Here is a 13,811-nt window from a genome sequence, read left to right as displayed (position 1 = left end):
AATGGAAGGAACATCAAACACCCCTTTCTGGAATAGTGAACAGGACGGTCTGGTTCGTCTTGAAGTTCCTGCATCAACTGTAGCTTCCGAGTAGTTTCCAAACGGAGGCCCGTGTAAGACACCCATCATTGTCATGGTCACTCTACTCGGTAGAGTTTAAGGCAGTGTTTCTCAACCTTGGCAACCTTAAGATAGGTGGACTTCAACTCCCAGAATTCCCCAGCCAGCCATGCTGGCTGGGGAATTCTGGGAGTTGAAGTCCACCTATCTTAAGGTTGCCAAGGTTGAGAAACACTGGTTTAAGGTTTTCCAGCAGAGAGTAAACATTCCTGCTGCTCATGGCTTTTAAGAAACCAGCCTCCTCTCATCACAGATTAAGGAACAGTCCCTTTCCCTCGCTTTTATTTATTCATTTACTTTCCTCTATTCACTCCCCAGCTTTCTCAGGACTCATTTAAGCCTGCTCATAATCCAAGACAAAACCAGCAGTGTTCTTGGTACATACACCGCCCAGTGCCGCCTGTAGTGAGATAGGCGGCTATATAAATTGGCTTAATAAATAAATACATGCAAAAAGAAAAAGAAATAAGAGCCCTTGCTTAGAAAAAAATGGAATAGAATAAAATGGCAAATTGGGGCGGGGGGATAACCAACCATTATTCTGCCACCCACCTAAGCATCACTAAGCAGCGAGGGGACCAGGTGGGCTCTCTGGAGAGGCTCTTCTAGGTTGTAGACCCCACACCTGAAATGGTTCTCTCTTCACCCAACTGCCTATTTTGGGTGGCTTGGGCTTGAAAGCAAAGCCTTGGAGGAGAGATCAGGTGGTCAGGCAGGCTTATACAGAGGAAAGGGAGCTACTTAAAGCTTTCAGGATCAAAACTGACAGGTTAAATTGGGCCCTGATTGCTGCAATACGAGCCGATCGGCTGACAACAATATGACCTAAATGATTGACAATCATCTTTAGATGGGCAGCTGCGGAAGTCTACGTTGGGGTGGGTAAGTGTGCCAACGAGGATTCCGTGGAAAAGGGAAAGAAAGGGCCTACAAACAACGTGGCTAAAACCGTTCCAGATGAGAGGCCCTCCATGGTCCGTTGCCAAACCACTTGACAGCAATAAACCGTTTTGAGAACCTGTGTCTGAGGACAGGGTTATCGGCAGTCCATTAATAGCAAACACCCTTTTTGCTTACTCTTCTCTCCAACACAAGTCCAAATACAAGGTCACCGATAAAGCCAGGTGCTTTAAGCATACATTTATGAGATCTGTTAATTCAAGAATGTGTACAGGTACTTCAGCAGAGCTATTGAATACTACCAAGTGAGCCTCTGCTAACAGACACAGACTCAATCAGCTTTGAGATTTGCTGGATGGAGAGTATCTGGTTTTGATTAATATTTTGTATCTGGGCTCTGGCATAGAGTTTGAAGGCACGCTGGGGACAACTTGGTTGAAGCTGAACAAACCTAGACAGAGTTTGTCACAGGCGTGCTTCAGAATCCTATTCATCTCACCTTGAGCTCCTTATGGAAGGAAGGTGGTAAGAGAAATACATTGAATGAATACTGACAGTCTCTCTCAAAAGCCAGGTTTTTTCCCCTCCCCAAATTAGACATAGTGCCTGATCAAGAATATGTTCCGTATCTAATATTTTTAAAAATGTATCTTCTTATTGCTATGGGCATCTTGCTTTTAACAACACTTTTGAACAGGGCTACGTTTTTCCAGTGTGGAAATTTGGAGCCCTTTCCTCACCTCTGGAAGGGGAAAAACAACTCTGCAACCAGATTCTTCCTGAGAATAAGGGTTAAAGGATCAACAAAACGCTTTGGAGCTCTGCTCAATCTACGTTCTTCAAATGGTTAATAAATTATTATTATATAATCTTCAATTATTAGCCCCCTTGTTGGCTTCTTTACAAACCTGCCAGCAAGAAATCTCTAATGCAAGCTTAACTCTCTAGGAGGCAATAAAGAACTGAAGATGCTCTCCGTAGAACTTGTGAAAGGCATTATGCTTTCCTTAGGGCCCAGCCAGACCCTTTGAGGAAACCAATGGCCGCTGTAAAATGTTCCTAAATTAGAGATGTTAACAGGGAACAGTGCTCCTACAGGGAAGTCTATATTCTGATCAGCAGTCCAAAGTATATTTTAGTACTTTTTCCAAGGAATGCCCCACTCTACATCACAGAGTATTCAGGCAGCTTTGATCTGGATGGTAAATACATTTCGTTCAGAGATCATCAAATGGTCACTTACACACTAGAAATGTAAAGAGCTACACAAGGAGCTCTTTACGTTTTCAGGAAAAAAGTCAGTTCAATCTCCCCATTATGGAAATAGAATGGTAAAATAAGGAAAATTTTGACAACATTACTGGGAAGATACACACTGTCCCTAAACTAACCAGGGTCTGGCGCAGGTAAGCAATATTGTTTCCCCATACCCCTGCAAAGTGTGTAGTGGAATGGATCAGAGAGCACCAGAAACTCTCTTTACATCACTAACACACTTATCTTCAATGCTGAATGAACAAGGAGACAAACCAGAAAACCCAATTTAGATATCAGTAAATATCTCCAAGAAATGTTTACTATCAACGATGCAGACAAAAAAGAATATCGAGTTTTAAGTACTGCAAAAGTCACTGCCATCAAACATGTCAAACAAAGCAGGCACCACATGCAAAATCCTCCAAGTGAGGCATTTTTTAAAGCACCAAACCACTATGCTCTAAGAAAGAGTTTTCCATATCTTCCTGCGTTTCGAGGACACAATATCAAAACCCAGGACAAAGGCCGTCAAAACTTTAATGTGCTACTTAAGCCAGCCCACAAAACATACTGCTATATGCCATACGTTCCAATTTTCTTTAGAAATGGAGAACTCTGCACACGCCTAGAGGCCCTCAGCCCCTTGGTTGCAAGGTCACGGAAAACCTGGAGAGTGCTGCCAGTCAGAATTAAAAAAAGAGAGAGCAAATGTCTAATACAGCATAAAGGTATTTTTTATCCTCGAGCCCTTTGCGCACATCCTCAAACACCGAGGTTGCAATGCGGTAAATACTTAAGTGGATGTGCCCTTTCCCCACCCAGTTGTGACTTATTTTTGCAAGATAGAGAATGCACTGTAAATTGGGGGGGGGGGTTATATCTGTAGCAACTCAACAACGGAAGGAGTACTCAATACGTGCGCAGGGGGCTCCCACTGTTTTAGCCCCAGGGCTCAACCCCTAAATGCACTAACACATCACAGAGCGGTTGCCACTTTCCCAAGACGCAACAGAGAGAACGACAGGCTTGCTTAATATAAAGCAGGTAGGGCAGATGTTATCTTTACTTCCTGCTGAAGGTGAGAACATGTCAGGTTTCACAGGGATGAGGAAAAAGGGCGTTCGGCATATGCTCAGAGGCCCCTAGACCCCGTTCTGCGGGATGGGGCCCGGCTTAAAGCAGCTTCAGCAGACTGACCTAAAGAAGGCCCTGTGCTGGATCTGCTTCTTATTGTGAGTGGCATCACCACCGCTCACAGATCGCTTCGCTGCAACTGTTGAACAAGGGTCTGCCTGCTCGATTCCCGTTGCGTTCTCACAAACGCGGCTTCCTGCGTTTCTACCGCAAGCTGTTCCGAGCCATCGGGGAGTGAGCAGCAGGTCAGTTGGCCAAATAAAACAGACCACCAGGCGCGGAGCAAACAGCCCAGAACTTCCCACCCAGGGCACGGGGTGCCCCCGGGCCAGAGGCTGATACCCTGCAGATGCCTGGGCCGTGAAGCACTCTGCCCATGCCCAGAAGATCCAAGGAAAGAACCCCCTCCACAAAGGGTCACAGGCCATGCCCTCGTCCCGCACCACTCCAGATGCACAGAGGCACCCCTGGGAAGAAGGCAACTCTCCGCAGCACGGCTCCCTCTGCCGATGAACCGAGCGGGCCTTCTGTACATGCTCAGAGGCTGCCGACCTCCCTTCCCCCTCCTACCCCGCGTCCCTGAAAGGGAAAGCTCAGCGCCAGCCTCCGCCTCCTTCTAGGCCCGGGGGGCCGATTTAATTAAACTAAACTCAAGGTCTGCCCATCCGCTGCCTCGTCCCGCCTCCCCCCGTGGGTGCCTCTGCACGTGCTCAGAGGGCCGTCCTCTTCCTCCTCCTCCTCCTCCTCCCCCCGTGTGTTCCTGGGGGTGGGGGCAGCCCGGCCAAGGATTCCCCTGCCCGCCCGCTCCGCGCGTGCTCAGAGAGCCCCCTCCCCTCCCTGTTCCTGGGGGTGAGAGGCAGCCCTGCCGAGGACGCACCCCCGCCGCCCGCCCTCAGGCCCTCTGCACGTGCTCAGAGGACCCTCCCCTCCCCCTCCCCCAGTGCCTCTAGGGGCGGGGGGCGGCCCGGCGGAAGGCCCCCGCCCCGCGCCCTCTGCCCGCGCTCAGAGGCGCCCTCCCGGGCTCACCGTTGTGGTTGACCCAGGTCGGCTTCAGGAGCTTCATTTTCCTCGCCGCCGCCGCCGCCGCCCTCCGCCGCCTCCGCCGCTCGCTCGGGCGCCGGGACCTCCGTGTTGGGGCTGGCCGCAGGCGGGGCGGCGTCGGCGGGCAGCGCCCGCGGCCCCGGCTCAGGCTGCCCCCGGCGGCGGCGGCGGCGCCCCGGCGCTCGCCCCTGCCCCGCCGGCCGCCTCCGCGCCGCCTCCCGCCGCCTGCGCGCCGCCCTTCGCCGCCGCCCCGGCCTCACGGCCGCCGCGCCATCGCCGTCGCCGTCGCCCGCGCCCGTCCCGCCTGCAGCAGCCGCCGCCACCCGGCCGCATCCCCCGCTCCCGGCGGCTCCCCGGCAACGCCGGAAGTCAGCGGAGGGCAACGACCCAAGCGGCCCGGCGGGAAACAAGGGACGCCGCCCAGAGAGGCCGGGGCGGCGCGGCGGGGGGCTTCCCGGGGGGCCGCGGGCGCGCGGCGGGCGCGCGGGCCGGGCGGGCCGCGGCGGCCCCCCGGCCAGGGACGGCGGCGGGGGGCGGCTCGGGGGAGGCTCGGCGGCGCGGGCGCTCGGCATTCCTGGGGCAGGGCTGGGAGAGGAGAGGGCGGCCCTCCGGACGGCGGGGACTACAGCTCCCGGAAGCCTCCGCTCCCCTGGCCGGGCTGAGGCATGCCGGGAGGTGTAGTTCAGCGGGAGGCGACAGGGTGGCTCAGCCTCCAGCGGGACGGCCGGGAGAGAACTGGGGGTGACGTCAGTAGCGGCCTCGCAGTGCCCGTCTCTGCTTGCTGGAGAAAGTTCGTTTCTCCTGCGCTGTTCTTACGTCCTTTGGCTTTACATGTTTTAGCAGAGGGAAACTGCCCGGAGTCCTGGGAGTCAGCTGGCATATACATTTAATAAATAATAATCATAACAATAATAATAATAATAATAATAATAATAATAATAATAATAGCATGCACCAGCATTCGCCAACCTGCTGTCTTCCACGGGGGGGCTGGGGAGGATGGGAGTGGCAGTCCAGGGCCATAAGAGAGTGCAAAGGCATAAGGGCCGTTCTTGAAAGCTGCTCTCAAATTGCATGGCGCATGGAGGATGGCATGCATCCTCCCGAACTGGCTGCAGAGGATGGGATTTGTGCTTCACGCATGGCCGCAGTGCCGAAAGCGGTGGAAAACTAAACTCTCGGTCAGAGGAAAATACAAACTGCAGTGGACACACAGAGAGAAGCTCAGTCCTCTTATGGAAAGAAGCTCTTATTTGTTAGGTACTTTAATTTTTGTTAAATTTGCTTTGTCTGTCTCTTATGTCCTTTAATCCAGGGTTCCTCAACCTTGGCGACTTGAAGGTGTGTGGACTTCAACTCCCAGAATTCCCCAGCCAGCAAAGCTGGCTGGGGAATTCTGGGAGTTGAAGTCCACACACCTTCAAGTCGCCAAGGTTGAGGAACCCTGGATTAATCAATATATAAACATACATACATACACACGTACACGAAGTAACAATGGAGATCTTAATGTTCTGTAATGAGTTCAAGACCAAGACTGCTGTGTCACTAATATTTTGATGTGAATTGCAGTGGTTCTTTTTTTATGCTATACTTTATTGTGGATGAAAAGTCAAAGAATCTGGGAGAGCGGGCGGTGAGGCCTGTTTCTGAGAAACGCACGATCGTGCTAGAAGGCGGCAGCTTTTTTAACCAGCATGTTTCAAGGCATAATCTTGGAATATCAGGACTCAGCCAGAGCCCTTAGCAGGAATGGCGTGACGAGACAGTTGCTGTACTTAAAGTTGCAACTGAGATCCTCAGCATATCCTTCTCCAAATCCTAGATCCCACCCCCAAGGGAGAAAAAAACATACACATGGAAACAAGACTCATTTATTTATTAGATTTATAACCTACTCTTCTTTATTGCTGCTTGGAGTCTTCTGGAGTGGGTGATTATAATACATTTAACATATTATGGTGAGTCGCACAGTCAGTCAAATGTTTAGATCGGATATGGCATTTTTATCCACCTATAAAGTCCTTATTGTTATGATTTAATTATTATTATTCAAGGCAGCATACATACCGAACGCACTATTTTCCCCCAACCACAACCCTGCAAGGTGGGTCGGACTGTGAACTTCCATGGCTGAGGGAGGACTAGAACTTGCAGCCCAGCACCTTCACCATCGCATCAAATTGACCCTTCTCTCTATCTGGAGCAGCCTTCTCCAGCCTGGCACTCTAGGCAGGCGCTGGGACCCCCCTGCCCATCACCCACCCACCCGCAGGCTGGCCGGAAATGCCACGGGTCAGGGTCCTCACCACCCTTTCTGGAGAGCGCCAGGTTGGGGAACGCGGCGCCTCCCGCGGGGTGGGGGAAGCGGGGGCGGCGGGCGCCGCTTCCATTCCGGAACCTTTCCGACGGGCCGCCGGAAGCGAGGGAGCAGCATTCGCGGCCGGACCGCGGTGCGTCGCTGGAGCGGTCCTCCGTCTGGACGGAGCCATGTGGGCTCGGGCGGCGCTGGGCCTCTTCGGGAGCGGGGCGGGAGGCGTTTTATTTCGGTAAGCGGCCGAAAGGAAGCGGGAGGGGGGTCTTCTCGCCCCTTCGGCTGCTTTCAGCGGCGACCAGCTCCCCCCCGGCTACGCGCCTCTTTGGGGATTGGGAGAAGCAACGAGCGCCCGTGGGGACGCCCCGAACCAGCCCCGCCATAAAAACCCAGTAGCTGCCCCCCCACAGCAAGCTAAACCTGGTTGGTTTGATTGATTGATTGATTGACATTTCAAATGTAGTCACCGCCCATCTCACTCAAGAGAGACTCCGGGCGGTTTTAACCTTGACTGGGGCGTCTGCGTCCCCCCCTCCTTTGCATATTGCATTTAGGGATCCCCCAGGTGAGTGGACTCATGCACCAGGGGAGGTGTGTAGGTACGCATTTATTTTTATTTTATTTATCTATTCCTCACATTTATATAGCCGCGCATCCCACAAACGTGACTCCTGCGGAAGGGCTTCCTGATCCTTCCTAGAACCTGCTTGCCCTGATACTTCCTAATAATAATATTATTAGTATGTTAAATTTGTAGGCTGCTTGACACCCAGCGACCCATTTAAAAGCAAAGAACGATACCCCCCCCCAAAAAAAAGACCCACACAAAAACAGCACAAGACGAAAGAACAAGGATAGTGAAGAAAACAAACCCCGGAGGGGAACAAAAAGGAAGAAAAGGGCAAAGGGCTTCTGGCAATGGGATAATGGACGTGGGGGTTTGCTAAACTTGTTTAAACTAGCCAGTTGCCTGTTTGTATCCAGTATTTTTTGATTATGTGAGTTGCAGTACATAAGATCTTTAGACTGCATTTTCACATGATTGCATTTCATATTAACTATTTATTTATTTATTTAATACAGCCTACCATCCCACACTTGTGACTCTGGGCGGTGCACACAATTAAGAGAACAATCTTAATTGGCAATCTGGAAATCTTCCAAGAATTTTGTTATTGCGAGAAAGCTAAAGAAGTACCAATTGCTTCCCCTGAATCTGAAACTGCTAAAATTATTTCTGGCAAGGAATTGATGAGTTATTCCTCTTACTGATAATCTTTTATCTAATTGGATTGATTTAATTTTTAGTTCTCAGTTAATCTGGAATGTACAACTCCGAGCGAGCCACTGGCAATCTTCACTCCTTGGACTGAGAACAGCTCTGCCGATGAGGTAGGATAAAGCTCAGATTCTTATTTTCAACCAAAACTTTTGCTTTCCATTTGACAATATAAGAAAAGCTATAAAATATTTATTTATTTATTAAATTTTTCAACTGACCATCTCCCCCCAATGGGGGAACTCCGGGCGATTCACAACAGACATTAAAACATAAAATATATAAACACATAAAACCTTTCCTTTACTTCTCCGAGAAACTCTGGAATCTTGTGGTTATGTTCTCCGTTCCTTCATTTTATTATCCCAAGAACCCAACAAGGAAACTTTAGTGGAGAATGAATGAGCCAAGATCATTCATGGATGAATAGGGATTTCAAGTTTAATCCTGTTAATTACTTCTGAACATACCATGTGGATTTTATTTACACACATGATATGTTCATGTTATGTGAATATTTGGCAGTTTCTGGAATGCGATCGTGGAATGTCATAATGTCCTAAAGCTTCCGTCCTATGCACATTTACCTGAGAATTAATCCCCACTGAACACAGGCATTTACTTAAAAACAAATTTGCATATGTCAGACAGGAAATTAAATAGATCACCATTCAAAAAGATTGTGAAAAGTTTTAGCTGCATCAACCTACTTTTGAAAACCATCAAGGCATTTCTTCTAAACCGCTGCTGGTCTGTAGTAGAGCACTGGCTCAAGTGATTTAAAACCAAAAACCTTTTGAGATGTTTGCGTTGAAGTTATTGTGAGAATGTGATATTGTGCTCTGTAAAGTTCAAGCCATGATGGATATTTCATTTCCCGCCTCCCTTAGAGCAGAACCCGCAAAGAAAAAAAGGGTAGATCCAAAGAAAGACCAGGCTCTGAAAGAACGTCTGAAAAAGAAAATCAGAAGATTGGAAAAGGCTGCTCAAGAGCTGATTCCTATTGAAGACTTCATTGTACCATTCAGATTCATGGATGAAAAAAGGTAATGGAGTGCTGAACGGGTGGGGTCACTATAGATTGTGACTGCAGTTTTTTTAAAAAATTATTTATCTATCATATTTACAGTCACCCATCTCACACAAGGTGACTCTGGGTGGCGCACAGCAATTAAAAAGAATAAATACATTAAAACAATTACAAATAAAAAACTGTAAAAACACACAGAATAGGAGGGGATGAAATTAATAAGGGAGCAATTGCAAAATCTCCCCGGTCCCCGGGGAGCCCCAGGCCTGATCACATAGCCAGGTCTGGAGGGACTTGCGGAATGTTAAGATTGTATTTAGCTATGCTGGCTGGGGAATTCTGGGAGGTGACATCCGCACGTCTCAAAAGTTGCTGAGGTTGAGAAACCTTGCATCTTTGAATCTTGATTCCCTATGTCTTCATTGCTTGGAGGCTTCCAAGCAATAGATGCGATTTGCCGTGGCCTCCCATTCAAGCACTAACCAGGTTCTGCCCTGTTCAGCCTTTTGAGGTGAGCCCAGGGCGGCTAGGCCCTCCGTCCCATATGCTGCTCTGTGTTTTTCTGATAGGGTGCGAGAGCTTACTCCGCTGTCCCCTGAAGAAAGTGAAAGGCGGGCTCAGCTTTTGAAAAAGTGGTCTGTCTACAAGTATCAGCAGGACAAGGCCGAGATGGACACCATGAAAACTCTTGTCGCTGCCCAGGAACAGGCTTTAAAGGAATTGCGCCTGGAGTCAGAAGAGCTGTATCAGGCGGCCATTCAACGGGATGTGCACTTGTTCCCTTTTGACAGGCAAGAACCCCTGCACAACCCCCCTCAGGCTAAGTATGAAGCTCCTGAAGGGAAATGTAACGATCTCACAAGAATATATACGTATTGATCTGGGCTGCTGGAAGATCAGTGCTGTCAGCTAGCACAAACCCATGACGTTCTGCCTGGTCATTTGCTAGATTTCAAGGACCAGTCCGATATGGCTGTTTGATAAAATCACTTGGAGACCAATAGATCATACAAGGGTCAGTGGAAAAGGCCTTGAATGTTGGCTCTGTTGAATAGAGTTGGTTTGTCGGAATCAAGTTTGCTATATGCTCCCATCTATGGGCAGCCACATACATTTATTAAATAAATAAAATCTTGTTGTAAGATACATATAAACCAATGTGAAGATGTTGATTTCTTTGGGGATTGAAAACACAAAGCATCTGAGACCCCACCATAACAATTCTTAGCTGATTTTTAGGATATTATCTATAAAGGAAGTTAATGCTTTGTTCTGCATTCTGTAGAAATTCCACTTTTTGCTACCATTATGGATGTTGAATAAATTCTACTTACCAATCCTTTGAAGTACTTTTGTCTGACACAGATAAGAGTGCTGGTGAAAAGCAACTTTTATATATCTGGGCTGTGCAGTTGAACATCACAGGTTTGCCAGCCCTGGTCTCCAAACATTCTGCTTCCTACTTTGGACTGAGTTCACACATCCTATTAAGTCATAGTGTATTGCGGTTTTTGGCTTATCAGGTTTATAGGAACTCAGCCCCGGCGGTTGGTAAAGGAAGTTTTAAACCGGACCTGAATGTTGCATATGAATTAAAGAGTTCCTCAGCTGTCACCTTGTCACTCAGCAGCAGTATTTCCATAGCTAATTTTCAACTAAAGACAGAGCTTGTAAACAGCAAAATATGTCCTTCACAAGGATATTCTGTAAATGTCCTCTGAAACTTTGCATTGGCTTAGGAAAAGGGTTCAGAGCAGCTGTTAACATAAAAAATAAATCTGACACAGTTACAGAGGTATCAGCCTGGTGGTAGCACAGATTTATGATGGGAAAATCCCCATAATCCCTCAAGAGTCCCTGAGTAGCATCAGACAGAAGTCCCACCTAGGCTATTGGAGGGCCTCCTCATTTGAAGTTCTCTTCCCCAATGGGTGAATTCCAATCAGCTGGAGGATTTTTTCTCATTTTCCACACTGGCGCATATTTCTGCTTCTTGGCAACCCGTGCTCGCTCACTGTCACACAACAGATCCTGCAACAGACAGAAGCTGTTGTTAACAATGTCCCAACACTCAGCACGCATAATGCTTTTCAGAGTGAAACAGGAGAAATCTATGTCCAGAACGGCTTACATTCTGGAATTTGACACCATTTTTACCTTCTGTTACACATACTCTGGATTTGTTACACAGAGCAAAGGACCATGGGCAACACCAAAATTTGCACAGAAAGTTGAGCAATCAGCAAACGATTTGATTGATCAAATCAACTTTTGGCCATGCCTACCTCTTTATAGGAAACAACCCATCCTTTTTGCAAAGGTGCAATAATATGTATTTCAAGCTGTGCCCTTCTTGTGGAAGGGTAAGGTTCCACAAGAACTTGATGGGGTTCTGGGAAAGACCAGAGGGCAAAAAAATGAATAGTTCACTCAAACCCAGCCCGTTTTCTATCACAAGAGTTTTGCCTCCTGAGCAGAAATTCCAGGAGTTTTTACTCTTTAGTGAACAAGGGGTCTGAAAAATTTGAAAACTCTTCCAGCGCAGCAACTTTTTAAGGGACGCAGATTGTCTTTCTCGTTCAGTTACGTCAGTCAACAGGCAGCGAGTCTGTAGCCCATCAGATGTTGCAGAATTGGATGGGAAACCCAGCTGCATTAGCCAGAATTGCTAGTGGCGAGGGATGCCAAGAGCTCAACATCTGCACCCATTGCAGCCCAGATCCCACTAACTCTCTGATCAAATGGGAAACGGAGAAGAACAGAGTCCACTAGAATTAGGCAGCTAATACATTCAAATAAATAAAATATTATTAGCGTTACAGCTGCTCATTCCTAGGACTCTAATATACAGCAGCAATTTTTAAGGGGTGTGTGTGAAATGCCATCGCATCTATTTCTCACAATGGAATAAAACCACAGATGATCCGCTTGCTCTTAAAAGAAGTACTTTCTCCCATCGGTCCGATGGCCGGAATGCCTCTTCCAGAACGGGACGTGTTAAGAGGCATCCTCGGACATCCGTCGAGTCAGCCAACTCGTGAGGGTAAAACGGCTCTTTCTGTTCTTAATGAATTAGGCAACGGATCCCGCTTCTGCCCTCCAGATCCTTGCCGGACCCCATACCTTGGCCGTGGCGCTTTTCGTTCTCTCCCATTCTTTGCAATTCTTGTAATCCTTCTTCCACTGGGCGCAGGATGGCGTCTCCCCGTAAGTGTAGTACGTATGGTATAGGTTCCGGATGCTCCGGCACAGCTTCCATTCGGACCAGTAATCCGCACATGCTCGGGGGGGCTGTCGGACACATGTACAAAACACGGCAGCAGGCGCCCGCTCATTGGCATCGTTTGCAAGGGGGTCGAAAGACTCCCCCTCTGAGGTTTGCCCCGGCAGAAGAAATCCGCAGGAGCCGCAAAACAAATCCTGCAGTGCGCAAACTGGTCGCGTCTAAATCCAGTTTGGCCTCCGAACTTTCTCGCTCTCTGCCTCGATTTTTACCCTTTCGTGGGTCTCACACCAGCCTTACGCTTCCCTAGGGTGTTAGCGCTCCTGTTTCATTTTATTCTAATTTCTTTGACCGGTGAGCCACCCAGTCGGGCGGCATTTTGATGAATTATTCACAAATGGATTGATCATAGTATACGTATTATTGGATGATGATAATAGCAATATATATATATTAATTATAAAACGTTTATTATTATAGTAGCAATTTAGAATTAATGCAATTTATAACATTTAAATGTAAATTAATACAAATCGTAAGTATACGTGATAATATGATTCGTCATTACAATAATTATATTATTTTCAGAAAGTCAGCTCCAACCTTTCAAGTTCCCACGGGCATCGTAGAGAGTTCGCTGTAAGGGGTGGGCGGGCTGCTAAATCCCGGGCAAATTCAGCACTAGGCTGCCTTCACACGACACGCAAACTCCCGTGTCCCGCATTCGCACAACCCGCGAACTACGCCCCAAGAAAGGATTTTCCTTCCTACCGGCCCCAGGGATGCCCCCCGCCCCCAATTCCTAGTTTTCCACGATTAGGCAATGATTATGGGATAATCCTCACCCGCCAAAACTCCTCACCGGCCATCGCGCGGGCTCCGCCACAATGGAGCAACGACCCGGCAGAGGCAGAGCTTCTGGCCGGTCGCCCCGCCCACCGTGGGCGGGGCGCCGCGCCGATTGGACCTTTTAGAGGGACCCAAGGGCTACAGTCAGCGGCGCGTTGCCACCGCTTCCGGTTCCCAGGCGTAATTGCAACGCGTCCCCCGGATGGGCGTCGATGGGATGGTGGGGGAATTCAGGGCTACAGTCAGTAGCGCGCATACACCGCTTCCGGCTCCCAGATCTAACTGGAAAGGTCCTCCATGTGCGGGGTTAAAAAAAAAAAGAACGCTTACGTTCTCCAGTCTGATGGTTTGGGAGTACTATGGCCATGCTAGTCGGGCCTTCTGGGAATTGTAGTTGCACGGGGGGAAGGCTCACTTTGGAAATCATATTTAAGCATACACGCAGCTTTATTGCCAGTTTTTAATTGGTTAGGGTCAGCGCATTAGAGATATTCACAATCCACACACACACACACACACCCCTCTTTAAAGCAAAGCGATTTGACAAGAATGCAGTTTGGCCATTGGAAAGACCCCTTTCCCCATCTGAACTTCACAACGGCTGGGGATTCTGGGTTTCGAAACCCCAACCCATAGAAAAGATGCAGATTGGGGAAAACAGCAG

General features: G+C 48.6%; 3 protein-coding genes across 3 annotated transcripts in view; 1 reads left to right on the top strand and 2 right to left on the bottom strand.

Annotated features, from left to right (window-relative positions):
• Positions 1–4,994, bottom strand: part of HIRA (histone cell cycle regulator) — a 31,607-nt gene extending 26,613 nt beyond the window's left edge. The window contains exon 1 of the mRNA XM_088135365.1: positions 4,438–4,994. Within this exon, the coding sequence (XP_087991491.1) occupies positions 4,438–4,474 (37 nt within the window). The 5' untranslated portion in view covers positions 4,475–4,994. The remainder of the gene's footprint in view (positions 1–4,437) is intronic.
• A 1,859-nt stretch (positions 4,995–6,853) lies between these two features.
• MRPL40 (mitochondrial ribosomal protein L40) lies at positions 6,854–10,401 on the top strand. The gene is made up of 4 exons (XM_007422433.4): positions 6,854–7,001; positions 8,075–8,158; positions 8,936–9,091; positions 9,645–10,401. The coding sequence occupies exons 1-4, from the start codon at positions 6,943–6,945 to the stop codon at positions 9,952–9,954; spliced, it is 609 nt and encodes a 202-aa protein (XP_007422495.1). The 5' UTR covers positions 6,854–6,942; the 3' UTR covers positions 9,955–10,401.
• A 470-nt stretch (positions 10,402–10,871) lies between these two features.
• On the bottom strand, positions 10,872–13,265 carry CUNH22orf39 (chromosome unknown C22orf39 homolog). Its single transcript, XM_007422432.4, has 3 exons — positions 13,144–13,265; positions 12,199–12,366; positions 10,872–11,106 (listed from the first exon to the last, which is right to left on the bottom strand). Exons 1-3 carry the CDS (start codon positions 13,165–13,167, stop codon positions 10,981–10,983), a joined length of 318 nt encoding a protein of 105 aa, XP_007422494.1. The 5' UTR covers positions 13,168–13,265; the 3' UTR covers positions 10,872–10,980.
• Positions 13,266–13,811: the final 546 nt, after the last annotated feature.

Source organism: Python bivittatus, unplaced genomic scaffold (genome assembly GCF_059951505.1).
Source record: "Python bivittatus isolate LINGU-HERP-01145 unplaced genomic scaffold, Pbiv_v1 ctg000100_np1212, whole genome shotgun sequence".
NCBI lineage: Eukaryota > Metazoa > Chordata > Lepidosauria > Squamata > Pythonidae > Python > Python bivittatus.
The sequence above is the reverse complement of the archived record's forward strand: the minus strand, read 5'-3'. Positions and strand labels throughout refer to the sequence as shown.